Source organism: Phoxinus phoxinus (genome assembly GCF_949152265.1).
Source record: "Phoxinus phoxinus genome assembly, chromosome: 13".
NCBI lineage: Eukaryota > Metazoa > Chordata > Actinopteri > Cypriniformes > Leuciscidae > Phoxinus > Phoxinus phoxinus.
In genome coordinates this window covers 3,234,307-3,256,155 of record NC_136888.1, presented here as the reverse complement: position 1 = coordinate 3,256,155, position 21,849 = coordinate 3,234,307, and the positions used below count along the sequence as shown (strand labels likewise).

The 21,849-nt window shown below is 39.3% G+C and overlaps 1 protein-coding gene across 1 annotated transcript in view; it reads left to right on the top strand.

Annotated features, from left to right (window-relative positions):
• The first annotated feature begins 9,749 nt into the window (after nt 1–9,749).
• LOC307009086 (otoferlin) overlaps nt 9,750–21,849 on the top strand; it is a 47,557-nt gene continuing 35,457 nt past the window's right edge. Inside the window, exons 1-11 of the mRNA XM_079632504.1 lie at nt 9,750–9,887; nt 11,195–11,265; nt 11,496–11,598; nt 11,765–11,819; nt 16,356–16,487; nt 16,647–16,709; nt 17,892–17,976; nt 18,063–18,222; nt 18,631–18,817; nt 20,211–20,397; nt 21,416–21,639. Of these exons, the coding sequence (XP_079488630.1) occupies nt 11,217–11,265; nt 11,496–11,598; nt 11,765–11,819; nt 16,356–16,487; nt 16,647–16,709; nt 17,892–17,976; nt 18,063–18,222; nt 18,631–18,817; nt 20,211–20,397; nt 21,416–21,639 (1,245 nt within the window). The 5' untranslated portion in view covers nt 9,750–9,887; nt 11,195–11,216. The remainder of the gene's footprint in view (nt 9,888–11,194; nt 11,266–11,495; nt 11,599–11,764; nt 11,820–16,355; nt 16,488–16,646; nt 16,710–17,891; nt 17,977–18,062; nt 18,223–18,630; nt 18,818–20,210; nt 20,398–21,415; nt 21,640–21,849) is intronic.

Genomic DNA, 21,849 nt, shown 5'->3' with positions numbered 1-21,849 from the left:
AGTGAGAGAAATTCCTGAGTCTTTTCCAGTGAGAGAAATTCCTGAGTCTGTTCCGGTGGGAGAAATTCCTGAGTCTTTTCCGGTGAGAGAAATTCCTGAGTCTTTTCCAGTGAGAGAAATTCCTGAGTCTGTTCCGGTGGGAGAAATTCCTGAGTCTTTTCCAGTGAGAGAAATTCCTGAGTCTGTTCCGGTGAGAGAAATTCCAGAGTCTGTTCCAGTGAGAGAAATTCCTGAGTCTGTTCCAGTGAGAGAAATTCCTGAGTCTGTTCCAGTGAGAGAAATTCCAGAGTCTGTTCCAGTGAGAGAAATTCCAGAGTCTGTTCCAGTGAGAGAAATTCCAGAGTCTGTTCCAGTTAGAGAAATTCCAGAGTCTGTTCCAGTGAGAGAAATTCCAGAGTCTGTTCCAGTTAGAGAAATTCCTGAGTCTGTTCCAGTGGGAGAAATTCCAGAGTCTGTTCCAGTGAGAGATATTCCAGAGTCTGTTCCAGTTAGAGAAATTCCTGAGTCTTTTCCAGTGAGAGAAATTCCAGAGTCTGTTCCAGTGAGAGAAATTCCTGAGTCTGTTCCAGTGAGAGAAATTCCAGAGTCTGTTCCAGTGAGAGAAATTCCAAAGTCTTTTCCAGTGAGAGAAATTCCTGAGTCTGTTCCAGTGAGAGAAATTCCAGAGTCTGTTCCAGTTAGAGAAATTCCTGAGTCTTTTCCAGTGAGAGAAATTCCTGAGTCTGTTCCTGTGAGAGAAATTCCTGAGTCTTTTCCAGTGAGAGAAATTCCTGAGTCTGTTCCGGTGGGAGAAATTCCAGAGTCTGTTCCAGTGAGAGAAAGTCCAGAGTCTGTTCCAGTGAGAAAAATTCTAGAGTCTGTTCCGGTGAGAGAAATTCCTGAGTCTGTTCCTGTGAGAGAAATTCCTGAGTCTTTTCCAGTGAGAGAAATTCCTGAGTCTGTTCCGGTGGGAGAAATTCCAGAGTCTGTTCCGTGAGAGAAAGTCCAGAGTCTGTTCCGGTGAGAGAAATTCCTAAGTCTATTCCAGTGAGAGAAAGTCCAGAGTCTTTTCCAGTGAGAAAAATTCCAGAGTCTGTTCCTGTGAGAGAAATTCCTAAGTCTATTCCAGTGAGAGAAAGTCCAGAGTCTGTTCCAGTGAGAAAAATTCCAGAGTCTTTTCCGGTGAGAAAAAATTCCTTAGTTTGTTCCGGTGAGAGAAATTCCTGAGTCTGTTCCGGTGAGAGAAATTCCTGAGTCTGTTCCGGTGAGAGAAATTCCTGAGTCTGTTCCGGTGAGAGAAATTCCTGAGTCTGTTCCGGTGGGAGAAATTCCTGAGTCTGTTCCGGTGGGAGAAATTCCAGAGTCTGTTCCGGTGAGAGAAATTCCTGAGTCTGTTCCGGTGAGAGAAATTCCTTAGTTTGTTCCGGTGAGAGAAATTCCTGAGTCTGTTCCGGTGAGAGAAATTCCTGAGTCTGTTCCGGTGAGAGAAATTCCAGAGTCTGTTCCGGTGAGAGAAATTCCTGAGTCTGTTCCGGTGAGAGAAATTCCTTAGTTTGTTCCGGTGAGAGAAATTCCAGAGTATGTTCCAGTGAGAGAAATTCCTGAGTCTGTTCCAGTGAGAGAAATTCCAGAGTCTGTTCCGGTGAGAGAAATTCCTGAGTCTGTTCCGGTGAGAGAAATTCCTTAGTTTGTTCCGGTGAGAGAAATTCCTGAGTCTGTTCCAGTGAGAGAAATTCCTGAGTCTGTTCCGGTGAGAGAAATTCCTTAGTTTGTTCCGGTGAGAGAAATTCCTGACTCTGTTCCAGTGAGAGAAATTCCTGAGTCTGTTCCGGTGAGAGAAATTCCTGAGTCTGTTCCGGTGAGAGAAATTCCTGAGTCTGTTCCGTGAGAGAAATTCCTGAGTCTGTTCCGGTGGGAGAAATTCCAGAGTCTGTTCCGTGAGAGAAAGTCCAGAGTCTGTTCCGGTGAGAGAAATTCCTAAGTCTATTCCAGTGAGAGAAAGTCCAGAGTCTTTTCCAGTGAGAAAAATTCCAGAGTCTGTTCCTGTGAGAGAAATTCCTAAGTCTATTCCAGTGAGAGAAAGTCCAGAGTCTGTTCCAGTGAGAAAAATTCCAGAGTCTTTTCCGGTGAGAAAAAATTCCTTAGTTTGTTCCGGTGAGAGAAATTCCTGAGTCTGTTCCGGTGAGAGAAATTCCTGAGTCTGTTCCGGTGAGAGAAATTCCTGAGTCTGTTCCGGTGAGAGAAATTCCTGAGTCTGTTCCGGTGGGAGAAATTCCTGAGTCTGTTCCGGTGGGAGAAATTCCAGAGTCTGTTCCGGTGAGAGAAATTCCTGAGTCTGTTCCGGTGAGAGAAATTCCTTAGTTTGTTCCGGTGAGAGAAATTCCTGAGTCTGTTCCGGTGAGAGAAATTCCTGAGTCTGTTCCGGTGAGAGAAATTCCAGAGTCTGTTCCGGTGAGACAAATTCCTGAGTCTGTTCCGGTGAGAGAAATTCCTTAGTTTGTTCCGGTGAGAGAAATTCCAGAGTATGTTCCAGTGAGAGAAATTCCTGAGTCTGTTCCAGTGAGAGAAATTCCAGAGTCTGTTCCGGTGAGAGAAATTCCTGAGTCTGTTCCGGTGAGAGAAATTCCTTAGTTTGTTCCGGTGAGAGAAATTCCTGAGTCTGTTCCAGTGAGAGAAATTCCTGAGTCTGTTCCGGTGAGAGAAATTCCTTAGTTTGTTCCGGTGAGAGAAATTCCTGACTCTGTTCCAGTGAGAGAAATTCCTGAGTCTGTTCCGGTGAGAGAAATTCCTGAGTCTGTTCCGGTGAGAGAAATTCCTGAGTCTGTTCCGTGAGAGAAATTCCTGAGTCTGTTCCGGTGAGAGAAATTCCTGAGTCTGTTCCGGTTAGAGAAATTCCTGAGTCTGTTCCTGTGAGAGAAATTCCTGAGTCATGGGAAAATAACATTGTACCTCATGCAATTGATAGTTTGCAATTATATTGTTTGATTAGGATGCATACCAACTGGTGCTTTTCTAGACCACAGATTGGGAGAATGCTTTTGCTTGGTCTTCATAAGGGCTCATTAGTATCCACATGGAACCTACGACCTTTAGAGAGTAAATGAGTGTTTAGTAAACAAAAGAGAAAGAAACATTATCTATGCAAGACTGACAGTTGGCTTTCAGATTTTGGCTTTAAAGATTTTGTACCACTGTCAAGTTTCATTGCTTATTTGGACAGCTGGCAGTAGAAGGCAGCAAGCAGGAAACTTCAAAAATACAGCACCTCAAGCTATTTGTCAAAGCTATTGGCTATAGAATCAACTATTAACTATATTTCCCAGTGTGCAGTTCTCTAATACTTTTCGCCACATACGTCGCCGAAGAGGCTAGAAGAAGACAGCGAAGCATCCAGCAAAACAAACAAACAATCCTTTTCTTTCATGTCGGACAATTCAGCAAGAGATGCCGCTCTGTAGCCACAAGGGCGGCCATAGAACGACAGATGGTTGTGGATGTCTCCTTGGTGACTCCTTAACTGCATCCAGACACACCTCCTTGAAGTTGAATGCAGAAAAGCACTGTCCTGATGCTGCCAAGCCCAAAGTTGTTCTATATGGCCTGGTGCATAAAGTCGGGGTCTTGAGGGACGACGCCATGTCAGGGGACAGATAACTCACAAGCATCTTTTCCACCTTAGGCATTGCCCCATACCCGTGCTCTTGAATGGTCTTTGACTTGGGGACTAAAGAGCCGGCTGAAAACAGTCTCGACCTGTTAGACCTTGACACCTCTGTGTGGATGTTGTGATTATAGGCAGGAAACACAGGAAACTAATTTGCTTTTGGGACAAACGTCCTGCTTCTCGGCCGGCCAGTCGATGTTTAGCTTGGTCACGGCACAAGTTATAACCTTCACCAGCTCCTCATAAGCAGGAGAGTGAGGTGGCGAGTCCTCAATGCTGAGCACATACACCTCCTCTGAGCTGGATAGCTTAAGCACTGGGTTCTCACTCTGTGGGATGAAACTGCAGTGCGTGCTTCCGAACCCAGAGAAAGGTGCTAGATCTAGCAGGTGAGGATGGAGAAAAGGCTGGGCCCGTCTCCAACCCCTCCACGAGCCTGGTCGTTCTCCTCAAAGATCGCCCGGCGGGAGCAGAGCATTCGCAGCGGGAGCCACTCACAATGAGCACAGTCAGCCCCCTTAAAAGCTGAAAGCAAACAAACAACACATAAATGGATGGATCCAGTGGCGTCATGCCCATTCAAAGGCACGTGCCCCCTCAGATTTTTCCTCCCTGATAATTTTTTTGTCACAACTTTATTCCTATTATGCTCCATAATACACCAGAGCTATTATTTCATCCGCAACAGCATCACAAAACTCATCATCCATCCGCACCAACATTTTTGACCAATTTTCAAAACCGCACCCGCCCGCCATCCGCTGATTGGGCGATGGATGGCGCTGCTGATGACAGCCGCGAGTTAACGTTACCTAATGTCAGCAGTGAACTCCGTCTCCGATCGGCGCACAGGGACAAAAATAAATAAATTGCTGCTATTTAGCCTACTATGAATGCCTATTTCACTTTATTTTTTAGCAAATAGATAGAAAGCTCGAATAAAATAACAAGTCATTTACATTATAGGCAAACTCTACGCACTGTCATGTCAGGGTGACGACTATAAGACAGCGCCGCCGCTCCCACCACGCGCTGTGCGTAGGGCGAGCTGAGGGGGCACCAAAAAAATAGCCTAATGAAAAATCAATAATTATAATTCCGATATTATTTTAGTATAGAAATGCAGACATCCCAAGTCTCCCGGAAGTTCCGGGAGTCTCCCGCTTATTGATAGCGGTTCACTGATGGCCGCAAATTAGTTAAAATCTCCCGGAATCTAGAGCGAGCACGTCCGCGAGACAGAGACTGTGCTCCAAACCGCGTAGCGCGTGCACGGCAGAGAGGGAGAGAGAGCAAGAGACCGCGCGCCTCATGATTCATGAAGCGCATGTAATATCATTCGTTATTTTTCTTTTTTGGATGTAGGTATAGTCGGATAACAATATTTAACAAATGTATACATATATTTTTCATTTGATTGTTTCAACCGGCCGCCACCCGCCCGAATTTAATTAAAATATAATTTTTCAGATTAACCGCCAACCGCGCATCTCTATGTATGTTCAAGCAACTCACTCTCGCACGTTGAGCTGGCAAGGAAGTGGTAAGTGGGCAAAGCAACAAATCGGCATTGAATTAGTTATCGGATGATATTAAAAGGTAGCGGGATTATTTGTGGTTGACCTGGAAATGTTTACTTGATCAAAAAGTTATGGATTTGATATTAGCTGCGAATTCAGAGCATTAACTTAAGTTGTGTCAGTGTAACGTTGCTGCAACGGAGGGTTGCTGCTAGCTCCGTTAAAGGTAGCCTATTTCTGTCCCTCCCAAACTGCATTGAAATGGTATGTTTAGCAGCCAGAATTAAAAACATTTCAGGGGGAGAAACCCCCTGACCCCTCCTAACATGATCCATATCACCCGTTAGAAAACAATTGCAACGACGGTCTCAGATTGTGCCCCCCCAGAATTTTGGCTTGCATGATGCCCCTGGATGGATCTGTCACCAATTTTAATGTTTAAGCCATCAATGAAATAAAGGCTTTTTAACTTATTTCGAGTGCCTTGGAGTTCCTAAGTTATTAAACAACACATACCATTGTGTGTATCCCTACCCTTGATGTAGAGAGGGCAAGGAGGAAACACGTTTTAAACTTCTGTTTGCTCGCTATTGTCTAATAACAAGTGCTTGTGACTAAAAAACAGACAGAGACAATGTCACACTTGCTAAAGGCACAGAAGCTAACACTTTGTTCCTGATGGGCTTTTAAGCTTCCTGGTCATGACGTCACCCCGCCTGTGACATTCTGCCATGCCATTGGACTGATTTCACACATGCTTCAAGACACAATCATACAGAGGCGTTCCCAGAGCGTCGCAACTATTATGCAGTGCGAGATCCCTGGAAAAGAACATACGAGAGGAGGGAGTACAGGTAGTGGGTGAGTTTGTATGACTTCATATGAATTCAGATATGATGGCTCGAATGCATTTAGATTGGAATGTGATCCCATCACAACATGTGGGACACACAGATCAAATAACATTCCTAACACAAATGCATTTACACTTGTCTTTTTTTAAAGCATACGTGGACAATGTTCGGATATAGGTTGCATGTTACTGTGCAACATGGACAATCTGTCTAAAACATGCCACACACTACCAAGTGGAGAGATACAAACAGTCTGTGTCATATCAGCCCTTGAAAATATTAGTAGAATAAAAAAAAATTATACTATGGAAGTCAATGGGGACCATCAACTGTTATCAACATTCTTCAAAATATCTTCTTTTGTGTTCAGTGGAAGAAAGATATCCCTGCAGGTTTGACAGATAGAACTATCCCTTTAAAGGTTCTTCATTGAAGCATCAATGCCAATAAAGATTTTTTTTTTTAAGAGTGTAAAAAGCAAAATGGTATTCATCAGTCATTGGGATGCATGAAACTGGCTGCATACTGGCTTAGGCCCAGCATTGCCACAGGCCACAGCTGACCAATAGCATGTAAAAACAGCACAGGAATAGATTAGTGATATACTACACCACAGTCAGATGGTACACCCATAGAGGCACTGGAGCACAAAGAGATTAGGATAATAAGCCAAAGCCAAGAAAGCGCTTTCAAGAAAGAAGGTATAAGATTGCAACCTGCTATCAGGTTGGCTCTGGTTCGCCCTGGATGACATTGTGAAAGGTGTCAGTCTGTAGACTGAGTTACACACTCATTTATATTTACTATAACCTCAATTCTGTAACACATTTTTTGGAAGCAAATCATACAAAACTTTTTGGCAAAAAAAAAAAAAAGTTATACAGTGGCCAAAAGTGATATCCAGGGGGAATTTGATTAAATCATCAGAATATGAGGAAAATATTTTAAATATGAGAGAAGAACAAAAACATTAAACTAGGCAACAAAAAAAATAAAAGGAAAACTACAGCTACAGGTTTTATTTGACTAAAATCAAGGAAAATGTGGCGTCCAATGACCACAACATAATCAGTTATTACTATTTCAGTTGTTCTCTCTTGTTTTTGCATTATTTCGTTATATGACAGCCTGGCCAACAATTATGTATGTACAATTTGGCATGTTTCATTGCGCTATCACAAATAAAACAATTGACTCCAAACACAACACACAATATTCTTTCAAAATCTTTAACACATTTTTAATTACATTTAGATATAAAGGGTGAAGATATCAATTTTCGTAGGCCACTACCATAATAAAAAAAAAAAAGGGTTTAAAAGACAATAAATATTCAGTAATATTATTGATTTAACTAAACTGACACATGAGAACAAGATAACATCACTTTACAACATCGACTTTGTTATTGAACTGAATTGAACTGAATAATGACACTATTATCTTCTGTAGAACTAAGAAATCTATCTGTATTGTATAAAGCACTATATAAATAAATGTGGCATGACTTGAGTTCTATTGTCATTTAAAAGTAATTTAAAAAGCCCTACTTTACCAAATTTTACCAAAAAACTCTACAAGTTTTGTCAGTTTTGTCTGTTTTCAAAATTCCATACATTTATCAGAGGTAAAAAGAATTTCACAACTTAATTTATTCAAAGAACCATGAATATTTCAATATAAAGTGCTTAGGTTATGCAAAAATGCATAACCTTATCTAATGTATTCTATATTCTACTGTAAAAACAAAAACCTTACAAACAAAATGTTGTTGTAAAACTTCATTTATTCGATATATATCATTCTCTTTTATTGGCTAATGATGCATACCAGTCTGTCAAGACAATACAGATGATGCTACCTCATTGTGGATGACGCATTCAACACTGATTGGCACAATTTAATAATTGAAGACATTTCACTGGATACAGGCAACTTTAGACCTTAAACGTATACCTTACTAACATCGTGTCTTATTTATGAGCTGATTACTTCAGTTTGACTTTTCAAAAGCACTTGTATTATATACTGTCTGCTAAAGCATTGTTGATAGATAGAAGAGACACAATGCAAGTGTTTTGCTTCATGCACATTTGATCATTTCCAACAGGATTTACCTGTAAAGACTGACACACGTTTTATCCTCAAACATATGGTCTTTGTACCTCAGCTAATTAATTTTTTTTAGAATTATATTCATTTAAATAATTTACCTAAATTAAGTCCAATTTTTTAAACTATTTTTCTAACTTCGTGAATAAGCAGTTGAGCCAGTATCACATCTCAGTGCATTTGCATTGTAGATGACCACATGACACTGCTGGGTTACTGAAGCTACATGTCGTCAGCTAGTCTGAACGTTGCAGTTGGAACAAGACATCATCAATTATTGAAGCCAGAGTCAGTTTGATTTGTCTCCTGACAATCACACATGCTTCTGTTCAAGCATCTAGAAGCGATTACACAGTTATGAGGCCAAAAATACATTTGAATGAATGATTCCTCATCATGTGGTGTTGTTGAGCTTTACTTTACCAAGAGATCAGACTCTCCATTCTCACCTCGTGGATTATATAACGGGTATCTTTTCTCAGTGCAGATGAGGATATAACACTCACACACTCATTTATGAAAGCCATGTGTTTGCATGTAACTATTCTGCATGGACTGCTTTCCAGTTGTATTCAAGACCAGCTCTTGTATTTATCGGTTTAAACAAAGATATTTGTAATTGAAAAATGTACAAAAAAAGTGAAAGAAAAAAGAAACGAAGTTGAAGTAAACAAGGAGAGTATCATTGGTCATGCGCCTCTATAGCACGCAGTGTGTTTATCGTGCAATTTATACGCAAAAATAATTTTTTACATGCATATGATTCGCAGTTTTTACACACGCACCCCACACCACTACTAAACCTACCCTGACCAACCCATGCGTATCCTATGCACGTAAAAACTCATTTTCGCTTAGAAATTACACGATAAACACACTGCGTGCTATAGAGATGCTTTTAGTGTGATCGGTTGGTTACATACATGTATTAAACATGTAAGTACAGGGCAATATTAATTTCATCCTGTACTTACTATAGGGTTAAGGTTTAGAGTTAGATGCATGTAACTATTGTTTATTGTTATTATGGTAAGTAGACTACCGGTCGGAAGGATCATGTGACACTGAAGACTGGAGTAATGATGCTGAAAATTCAGCTTTGATCACAGGAATAAGTTACATTTTAAAATAGCCTATATTCACATAATAAAGAGTTATTTTCAATTGGAGCCTTGTTGAGCAGAGGAGACAAATCTTACCGACTCCAAACTAGTTTATATACAATAAAAGCGTAATTGGAGTAAAATAAGGCAGCACACTGCACTGCCAATTCCTCCAAACCTAGTGTAAGTTGTAGTTAGAGTACATAGCCCATCACTGGAGAGAGTTGGAGATTAGTAGGGCATTATGTTCAAATTCCTCTGAACTATTGACACAACATGTTTCTTCTGCAGTTTACCGTTTAGTTGCTTTTTACCTGGTTTGTTACTCTGAGGATATGGTGTTATATAGTTGTGGCTTGTCAAAGTCCCACACGATCTCTCTCATCAGGAACTAGTTCTAGTTACCAGTGTCTCGGGTTCAACACTCATACACTATTCATGGCCATATCACATCTCTCCTGACCATCTTCAGGCTTAGACCAAACCAGACTCTTTTTGAGTTACTTTTGTGGCCTCTCTGTTTCCGTCCTCCAAATGCCAATAATGAGTTCGTAGGCAAGTTATTTTAAAAGCATCGCAATACTGGAATCATTTTGTTCTTCCTGCAAACCCCTAGATGTGATTCAGAAACATTGAGAACCAGCTGCATCGTACGGTAAGTTTACAGTATCTCATCAGACTTTACATGTGAGACTTTCGTTTGCTTTGTGTGAAAACAAACATTGCAATCCTAATGGCTGAAACTTAATGACAATGGCTCTCAGATTTGGCATACTTGAGTTTGTGTATAATTGGAAACATTGTACATAATGGGAAATGTATTAGGAGTTCATTCACTTTTCTTATGTGAAATGAAGAACGTTTCAGTGAAAGTTTCAGTCTTATTTAATATGTATCCAAAAATACCTTTAAAATGCAATGGGAATATTTTCTTTGCATTCTAAAATATTAATTTATAATTGCTGTTTAAGAAAGAAAAACTACTAGACAACATTAAAATCCTGTAAAAAAAAATATTGGTTTGTCTGCACGGAATCCATTATCTCTGTTTTCATCACGTTGGCTATTGCTTGCTTAGTTGGGGGACCTTAATATTCAACAATATTATTGATCTGCCAGCATTGACACCATTGTGTCAAGTCACCTTTATTTTTACAATAGTGTTTCAAAGCAGCTTTACAGTGATAACATAATAATGCAACAACGTTTGTTTCTAGAAGAAAATAGCGTCACAGTCCAGCTTAAGTTCAGTGATGGTTCATTGTTGTTGTAAAAAAAAGTTCTTAATTTAGTTAATTTACATATATATATATATATATATATATATATATATATATATATATATATCCGCTCTGGAGAAAACCCTGATGACATCACAGTTTTCCAGAGCTGCTGTATTGATAAATTAACTAAATTTAACTTTTTTTTTACATCAGAAATGAATCAACACTGAGTTACTTAAGCTGGACAATGAGACTATTTTCTTCTAGATCTACTGTATAAATATATCAATAAAAGTGACTTGATTAGATTGTATAAAATAGCTTGAAGTAGCAATAATTCTCAGATTTGAATATGTAGTTGGTAATAATCTTTGTCTTTCTTTCTTTCTTTTTTTCTTTCTTTCTTTCTTTCTTTCTTTCTTTCTTTCTTTCTTTCTTTCTTTCTTTCTTTCTTTCTTTCTAGCTAATTTACAACATTCAGTATTTTCATTATTAGTTTTAAAAACATTAAATTCTTCTTGTATCTATGCTAATTATTAATGGGTTAGTCAGGGTAATCAACTTTATTGAACTCTGAAGACAAATTACCTTTTTTCTGGTTATTGTTGTTTGTACAAGTTCAAATAAAATGTAATGCATGAGAGGATAAAGCTTCCAAAGATATTAACGTTACATTTAAGATGTTTATGACAGATGTTTAACTTTTATTTTTCATTTTTCAAAACTATCATGTATCCAGAGGATAAAACAAATTCATAACAATGAAGCGTAGCAAGCATCGTGCCTCCAAGGATGATGGCAAAGGTCAAGGTGAAAGCTTTTAATAACTTGTGTGAAAATGTAAAATTATCATTAATTCTTCAACATAATTATTTCAGTATTATTTATAGTTGATAATGAAAAAATGTATATGATATGTATATAATAATATATTTGATAGGTTATATAAGTATTTTACGTGTGAATGTAGTAAAAAAATAATAATAATCTGAAAACCATAGTGCTGTTCATAATGACATTTCATCATATTTGACTTAAAGATGAAGCGGCCATTCTTGAGACCGAGGATATGAGGATGCCAGACCCGGATACCATCTCACTAGCATCAGTAACTGCCGTCACAACCAATGTCTCCAATAAGAGGTGACCAAAACTTATTTACATAAATATAAAATATGATATTCTACATTACATTTATTTTATATATTATTTATGATATGTTCTAACATGATATATCACTATATTCTAATGTAGTAGGTCGATCAACTCTTTGTATTTTCTTCATCCAAAAATTCTCTAAATATTTTAGATCAAAGCCTGACATCAAGATTGAACCTAGTGCTGGAAGACCAATGGATTTCCAAGTATGTAAAACAGAAAGAGAATGAAATAAATCCCATCAAACACCCAATTAACCACTCTTACAAATGTTGGTTACAATTTATTTTGATGGTCCCCTTTAGACATTCTGTTGACTATTAGTAAAAAAACACAGACTGGGTCAACTCTCATTAGAGTATTAGTTGAGTATTAGTTGACTGTTAGGGTTAGTAGAATAAGTTGACATGTACTTGCATCGTTACTTATAGTCAATATAATGTCTGTTGACGAGCATCAAAATAAAGAGTTAACAGATATTAAGCAGAGAGTCTACTGATACTCTAATGAGAGGTAGTTGACATGTTGGTGCAAAGTTACTTATAGTAAGTAAAGGTCTGAAGGGGACCATCAAAACAAAGTGTTACCCAAATATAGTCTCAGGTTACGACTGTAAACATGGTTCCCTGAGAAGGGAAGTGTTGGGGTAGTGACACTATGGGAACACCTCTGCATGTTTGCGTCTTGAAGCACATGTGAAATCAGTCAAATAATGTGGCGGGACATCAGCAAGTACTGTGTGACATAAATATAACCTGGACCAAACAGTGTCAGCTTCTGATAGGCCGAAGCAAGTCGGTCACAGGTGTGCAGTAAGTGTGGTCGGGTGTCGCAGCGTCTCATTCCCTTCTCAGGGATCCATGGTTACAGTCATTACCCTGTGACGTTCCCTTTCAAGAAAACTCATGCTGCGTTGGAGTAGCGATGCAAAGGGCACGTTAACACCCATTACATACTCATGGGTGTGGAGCCCATATCCAGGTCATAAAATCTCACAAATGTGTGCGGCGAGGATCAACCCGCCTCATCACTCACTTCCTGCAGGGATACTCCTGACCACAAAGGATGACCGCAAACCTCATAAGCAAGAGAAATAGCCTGGGCTATGGTCACTGGAGAACCCTTCTTAGGAGACCCAAAACACACAAACAGCTGAAGACATTTAGGAGGACAAAAGCCTTGCAAGGATATTGATCGAGCAAAATTGAGAGGAACCTTAGGCCATGAGCCATTCAGAGTCAGATATTTCTCTCCTACTGACTCAAAAGGCTCAAAGACCCTGTAGTACCACGGCCAAATCTTAAACTGGAATCCTTACATGGCTTGCAGGCCACGAAGGAAATTATTTGCCAGTGGGTTTCTCCCCAAACTCACCACCCAAAGGTGCGTGGTAAACAGATATTGGCAACCACATACACCTTCACAGTGGTGGGGGACAGCCCAGCGGAGAACCAATCCTGAAGGAACTCTAGCACTCAACCAACCTGGCAGTTAACTGGGTCCAACTGGTGATTTCTGCACCATGAAGAGAAGACTCTACTTCAAGGCATATAGTTTCCTCATGGAGGGAGCTCTAGAGTGTTGAATGGTCTTAACAACCTTAGTTGAGAAACCAGAGTTAAGGAACTGGTCCGCCTCAGGGGCTAGCCCCAAGCTAGAACCTACAGCTCTGGGATTGGGGTGAAGGATTGTGCCCCCCTGTCTGAGATAGAAAGTCCCTCCTAACGAGAATCAGGGAGAGCAGAGTCCACAAGAGGATCTGGTGTGCCAGTTTGTAAAGTGGATGAGTCCAGTGTTCGAATTATACCATGAGGGGTACAGCTATTTTGACTGGTGACGTCACTCTCCATTTTATATAGGCTTACACACATGATGAAAACAGCGTTTTTAATGTGTCTTGTATTATTTTTAGTTAAAAATGGCGAAATTAGACAAAAGTTTACTAGTTTGCCTGATTATTTTTATCATTCGTTTAACATTTATGACCTAAAACACTGTCAAATATGAAATGTTTAGTTTAGCTACTTAAATCTTATCTCGCACTTGAGCGTAAACTGAAGCGTCGCTCTGCTAAAATTCATGTTCAGCAGCTTCTGTAAACATAAAGCCCGCCTACTTTGATTTGATTGGTCAACTCAAATATTCTGACAAGCAGTGACAGACCAATGAATGAGGCTCCAGAGCTAGAAAAACAGCCATCATCTCCAGGCAATTTATGTGCCAAGAGAAATGATGACCCCCTCCACAGACCTTGCTTTGAGCGACCTTCTAGGATCGCACCCCAGCACATAGGGCAAGCATCAGTCGTAAACAATCTGCAACAACAGGGTGTCCCCAACACCGGACCTTGGGATAGAAACCAATCTTTCTTAGGTATAAAGGCACTTGCGGGAACCTTGATCATGCAGAACGGGTTTCCCCTGAAAACCTCTTGGTCTTGAGCCACCACTGCAAAGGTCTCATGTACAGTAGGCCTAAAGGTATCACGTTGGATGCAGTCTAACTAAGAGTCTTTGAAACTTTTTGAAAGTCTTTGAAACTTTGAAACAGTATGTGACTGGTCTGTTTTATCTTGTTTACGGCTGCCAGGATCGATTTGATGCGAGCAGGAGACAGACGTGCCATATTTCTTCCAGAAAAGTAGTCCTCTGTAATGGAGAAAGCACAATTTTATAGTTGTTTAAAATTCACAATCTTAGCCTCAGCTCCCTCATATGGGTGAGGATGTCACCTTAATGCCGAACCGCCATATGCTCCGGTTGAGACAAAATAAACCAATTGTTGATATAATTCAATACGCAAATGCCCTGGAGTCTTACAGGGGTCAGCGTTGGATTCACACATTTTGTGAAGGTGCAGGATGACAAGGCTAGGCCGAAAAGAAGAACCCGATACTGGTACGCTTTACCCCCAAAAATGAACCTGAAGAACTTGGATGACCGGCAGGCAACCGAGCTGACTCTAAAACCCTCCTCGGAGGGTGTGAGTCTCTCAGTGGCACAACGTCTTCGGCGGACACTGAGAACTGAACTCGCATGGTGCGCCCCGAAGCACCAAGAGTGGCGGGGATGGCAGAATGGTCCCTTGAGGGCACAGAGGAGAAGTGGGCACCGTATGATGAGGTGTGAGCCACTTCTCCCCGGAGGAGGCTGCCCTCAGAGTCGAAGCCTTCTTGAGATAATGAAGACCTCGGCTGAGAGGTCAGCCCCAACCCCCATTTCTTTTAGGAAGTGACGCTTTGCTTCTGTTGCATCTTGTATGGGGAGCTGGTTGACTTCTGGGGCTACTCCGGCCCAGCAGCTCTGTGACCTGAGCTCGTGAGAGAGGTAACGTTGGATTGCTGCCGCTTGCTTTTTGGCCTCTGGAAGTCAATCGACAACTGATGTGATAGTGCCACAGAAGAGGCCAGGAGAGGAAAGCATGGTGTCCAACAGAAAGGCTTTATCTTTCTCCTTTATTCCCGATACTATACTTGACAGGAAATGCTTGTCCAGGTTACTTTTTAGGATGAGTGTCAATACTTTATTTGGCTACGGTTTGAGTGACAACCTCCACCAACCTCCTCTGATGGCAAGTCCTCAATCTCTCCTGTCTTGATGCTGAACACCTCCACCTCCTTGGAGCTGGATAGCTAAAGCACTAGTGCTTCTAATCCCAGAGAGAAGGCACTGGATCTAGTGGGTGAGGTCAGAACCCATCTCCAACCCCTCCACTAGGTCCCTTTGCAATCCTCATGATCTCAGCTGCTGCTAAAGCCTGGTTCACACGGGACGATTTAAAAATTGACGGCCGATTTTCCAAACCTGAGAGACCCCACACACGGTGATAAAAAATCACGGGTCTAACAGTTTTGGTCGTACAGTGTGTGGTGCGCAACCACACGGCAAAATCAACACATCACACACGAACCGACTTGACTCCCGAGCATTCCCAGGTCAGACGGGAAATCTCGCAAAATCCCTCAGTCCACAGGCTGCGTGCTCGTTTATTCCCGGGGTACACCAGACACAAGGAGAAATCGGGCCAAAAAAATCCAACATGTTGGATATCCCAGATTTGAGATCGGAGCGGTCCCGACGTCCTTCCGAGCAGACGAGAGCAGACTTAACACATCACACACGGCAGGAATATCTGTTTAGATTATTTTACGATAATCGGAGCATCCCTAAGATTGTCAGAAGGAACAATAAATAAGACAACAATTCACACAGAATGCTTGCTGAAGGCACAGAATTTGACATTGTTTGGTCCAGGTGTTATTTATAGAGCTGGTCATGACTTGACACGCTACGGGCTGACGTCCCGCCACACGTGCTTCAAGACGTAACGAAACACTTGTTCCCATAGCGCCACTACTCAGTCGCACCGCGAGCTCCCTTGAAAGGGAACTGAATGTCATTGGATTAGATAACAAAATATCACAGCATATCAAAGCAGGGGCATTTATTGTAAAGAAAGACAGAAGAAGCCAAGCATTTTACAAAACGTTTGTTCGGTTTGAAATGCTGAGAAAAATGCAAATGAAGGCAGTCAATACTGTGTTATTTTTGCATTGCTGAAGCAGTGTAAAATGTTTATAGTAAATGTGATAAACAAACCTGTGATATACTACACTGATACAGACACTTGCTTTAACATTTTGTATGTTTCTGATTTGATCTGATGGGGCCACTGTATATTTAGATACAATATACATACCACATACATTATTTCATAAATTTGTGTTATGCCTCACTTTCCAGGTTAGTGTCACTGTAATCGAGGCTAGACAGCTGGTGGGATTGAACATGGACCCAGTGGTGTGTGTGGAAATTGGTGATGATAAAAAATACACTTCAATGAAGGAGTCGACCAACTGCCCTTACTACAATGAGGTATGGGGTTGTAATATTGTCCTATGGAAAATTAATGACCAAAGCATAAATTGGTTTGCATGTTGTCTACTGAACTGTAATGGTTATCTAAGCATTATAAATGAAATTTTTTGAGAAGATTCATCCTAAAGCTTATTATATGCATACTTTTTTTTTTAGTATTTCGTTTTTGACTTCCACGTTCCTCCTGATGTCATGTTTGACAAGATCCTGAAAGTGTCAGTAAGTATCGTGAAATAACACTTATAGAATAAAGTCTCCCCTTGAGAAAAAGATTTACACTTTTTAAAAGAGTAATTCGTTAAAAGAGAGTAATATACTTAAGTGCGAACTGAATGTAATGTTTTGAGACCCTTAATTGCATATAAATTGCAATTAAATATAATGCAGCGCAATTTATGTTAAATGCAAGACCGGAGGACGACTGAAGGCTTAAATACACAGGGGAGGGTAATCAACAGAACAGGGACAGGTGTGGACTAATTAGAAACCATGAAAACTAATGAAAGACTAGTCTAGGGCTGAATCCGAAATCACCCCCTAAACTCTCATTCACTGTTCCCTTCATTAGTCCACTAATACTGTTCATTTGAAGGAGTGAATGAAAACAAGTGAGTGAATTCGGACAGCTGTTGAGCATACATCGGTTGTACACTCGTTCTTGCTGTGCAATGTGGGATTGAATAAGTGCACTCATTAACGTCCACTATGGATTTGGACAACACTACAAATAGCTGTCCCCTCAAATAACGCCCTATTGAGGTTATAGGGTCGATGTCTAATTCAGGCTAGAAAAAATCAAATAAGACAAGACAGAAACTAAACATGACTGTGACTGATTATGGTAAACCAAAATATAATTTAAAGTAGCCTAATTTAATTTCAATTAAACATGTATGTTCTGTATTTAAATATTACACATTTGTAATGATGAAGTTGCATTTTAGTACATTTAAAATATATGAACTTTAAATATAATATTGAATAATACACAAGTAGTTTATGTGCTTTAGTATGTTAGTCAAGATCTAAAAAGTCTACTTTAGAGCATGACAAAATATTATTAAAACATAATTATTTAAAATGTACTTTAATGTATGAATGTTGACTAAGTGCACTTTTTAAAAATGTGTTAAGAAACATAGTCATGAAAGTCTTCTCTCTTTAAGTGGCCTTTTGTTTCATTAATATTATATTATCTGCTAGTGTGTGTATATATATATATATATATATTTCTTTATATATATTTATATATATTTCTAAGATCTGAAGTACACAACAAGTGCACATTAAATAAAAGTAAGCACACTTCTGTTTCACAAGGGTGAGCTTATTCATAAAAGATGATCTTTTTCTCGTAGCATTAAGCTTCGTTTTAAACTTTTAAATAATGTGTCCGTTCAGGTTATTCACTCTAAGAATCTTTTGCGAAGTGGCACACTGGTTGGGAGCTTCAAGCTGGACGTGGGCACAATATACACCCAACCTGGTAACTGGTTTTACATGTTTCTATATAAAGCTCTCAATTTCACAAAAGACTTTTGATTTTCAGGATTTTTTTTTTCTTCTTTACAGAACATCAATTCTTCCACAAATGGGCCACTTTATGTGATCCCGATGACATCACTGCAGGATGCAAAGGATACGTCAAGTGTGACATCGCAGTCGTTGCAAAGGGCGACACGATCAAGACTCCACACAAAGCAAATGAAAGCGACGAGGATGACATTGAGGGGTAATAAAAACCTATCCTACATTGTTAATGTTATTATTAGTGTTGATTTCTAAGGTAAGCATCACTCTTTCTGATTCTTACACTGAGCAAACTCCAGTGTTCCCAATGTGTTTGGACAGTACCAATATTTATTTATATATATATTTAAACATTTGCATTTAATTTGATTCGTCTTTGGACAGTATTGGCGAAAAAAAACGTTCAGAGACACCTTAGCAATGCACTGGCAATCGTGGCAGTGACTATTTCCCCATACACACTTTCTGCAGGAAATCACCTGTCACACAACAATACAAATGTAGAGATCTCCCAGATAATTTCATATAACAATATATTTAAAGCCAACATAAAGGCAATTCTTGCAGAAACACACATCACTTCTTTTGTTAATTTCTCTTCTTGTTCCAGTAACCTCCTGTTGCCGGAAGACGTCCCAGCTGAGCGGCAGTGGGCAAGATTTTATGTCAAAGTATACAGAGCCGAGGGCTTGCCCAAAATGAACACCAGCATCATGGCAAATGTCAAAAAAGCGTTCATTGGAGAAAATAAGGACTTGGTTGATCCTTATGTCCAGGTGCTATTTGCAGGACAGAAGGTGGGCAGAATTCTTATTCATATATATACACTGAAAACCCTAATAAGTTGATTGAACTCAATTGATTTGAGTAAACTCGTTTCCTCAATTTAATTGAGTAATGGGGTCTCCCAAAACGTGCATATTTAAGTTTACTTAACTTGGTGCTTATGTAGACTTGACTTAAATTGTTTACTTCACCAAACTTGACGATTATTTAATGTACTTAAACAATAAAGTTCACTTAACTTAGTGTTCATTTCAAGTGTACTTGTATATTTAAGTAAACCCAACATGAAAAATTAACTGAAATTAGAATTTAATGACTGATATACACACATTCAATTTAGTATTGTTTCCATCACGTCTGAATCTCTATTTCCTATTTGTTAGTCAGTATTAGAGGGAAGGTCATTCTCTTTCTAGAGAACATTTGATTGAACAACAACCTGTGTAGTTTAAGATGACCCTTGTGAAAAAGAAGTACGCTTAATTGTATTGAATCTGCACTTTTAGTGTACTTCAAATCTTAAAAAAATATTTTTAAAAAGGGTACTAGCAGATAATATAATGTTAATTAAATAAAAGGCCACTTAAGTGTACTTAAAGAGAGTACACTTTCATAACTGTTTCCTAGCACACTTAAGTACACTGTTAAAAAGTGCACTTTGTAATAATGTCAAAAGTTTTACTTTTATAAGATTTTAAATCATTATGTTTTAATAATCTTTTGTCACGCTTATTTGGAACGAACTTATCTGGATGTGTTGACTAACATACTAAAGCACATGTAAAGTACTTAATTATAATTTTAACTGTATATAGTATTTTTTTACATTAAATTTAAAGTTAAGGTTAAACTTTATCTTAAGGCGTCCGTGTTACGGTGTAATCGTATATTTAGGTACTGAGAAATAATAATTAACTGCATGTACTTACTATAGGGGTTTAGGGGTTATAGGCTTTAGTTTAGAGTTAGTTGCATGTAATTATGCATAATTTATGGCTATTACTGTATGTAGCGTGTAACAAGGAGGACACTGTAAAATGAAGTTTTACCAAAGTAAATATATTTGAAATGTACTAAATTGCAACTTCATCATTATAAATGGGTAATTAACAAATGTAGTTAAATATATGACATACAAGTTTCAACAGAAATGACATTAAAGTATATTTTAGTTTACCATAACAGTGCATTTGACAGTACACTTGCAACATGCTATTTAATGTCTAAAAACATTTTAGTCAGTTTCCACTTACATTTTGGCTAAAACCTCACTTTTAGAAGTACTCTAACATCAAATCTTACAGATATGAACTAAAAGTTACAAAATTGTATTTCTTTATTGGGCCAAGTGGACACAGGCGGTGCAGATGTAAGAACTGGTGTTTTTATCTGTCCACAATGCAGGGGAAAACTTCGATTCAGAAGAGCAGCTATGAGCCGATCTGGAACGAGCAGATCGTCTTCACTGAGCAGTTTCCACCTCTGTGCGGGAGAATGAAACTCCAGATCCGAGACTCAGATAAAGTCAACGATGTGGCGATCGGAACGCACTTCATTGACCTCCGGAAGATTGCTAATGACGGAGACAAAGGTAACAGGGCTAAGTTGGCAAAGTCTGCATGATAATATTTGCTTTGTCTTTCTTGTTGTTTATTGCATTTAGCTTTGGATGCTCAACCACAGAAGCCATCACCACATTATACAATTATTTTTAATACAGTAACAATGACACTATTGGATGAGAACAAAACTTGAGCTGTTTTGAGCTGAATAATGATATATTGTCTTCTGTATGGCTGCTTTACTCTGAAACAAACATCTAAATGGTTTTATTCAAGCCAAAATAGTATTTAATATTGCTGAATCAACTTAAAGTCCCCCTGTAATCAAAAATTATATCCTTAAAACTCATCTTTGATCACCAAAATGAAAAAAAAAGTATTCTGCCTTAAAATAGCTTGATTGACACCCTTGCCTCATTTAGTATGCGCGGTTCTATGAATATGCAAATGAGCCCCGCCTCCACTCACTCACTCACTCACTCAGCTCAGAGATCCACTGGTTGACGATCGTTGATCTGATTGGTTACAAGGTAGTGTGTGACGTCAGAAACACCAGCGATTTCAAACCGTGTTTTTGAGACTGTCTTTGGTTCACTGCAGTTTTAAGCAGAAAATACTCAGCAATGCTGTCGACTTATGGACTTACACATGGTGTGTGTTAAAGCAGATTAAAAACACCACATAGACACATAAACAACATTAAAAGCTGGATTTTCACCACAGGGGGACTTTAAATACTTTAATTTAAACCAACAAAATAATTTTTTATGGATTAAATGAAGTAAAAAAAAAAACAACACTTTCAGATAATTTCAGGTTACACCTTTTTGCAATGTAGCTGAATCAAATTATGTTTCTTAATAAATGTTTTTGTTGTTACAAAATGGACACTCTTATCGAACTGAATTGAATCAACATCTGGATTGAACTGTATAATGACTGTATAAGCTGAATTGAACTAATTTCATAATTGCTAAACTCTAGTTTACACGGTTATTGAACTGATTATATAAAAGGTCATAATATTTATCCTGCTTCCATTCGTAGGCTTTCTTCCGACTCTGGGCCCGGCCTGGGTCAACATGTACGGCTCCACACGCAGTTACACGATCATGGACGAGTACCAGGACCTGAATGAGGGACAAGGGGAAGGCGTTTCGTTCCGGGCTCGTCTGCTGGTCAGTCTGGCCGTGGAGATACTGGACACCTCGTCTCCGGAAGTCATGAGCTCCACCGAGGTGCAGGTGGAGGGGATACCCAACATCTCAGATGTAAGTGATCCGCCGCCGGGGGGGTTCGACAGGCCAATTACAGTGAATAATTCATGCATTCTTTATTTTTCTCCCTACATTATTCATTTAGCAGTAATACTTATAGTAGTTCTTTGTGTGCAATACAATGATCTGCACAGTCAGAGCCAAAGTTAGGCTTCATTACACATGTGACTGGCTGTTAAAAATTAATCATTAGGGAAAACTTAC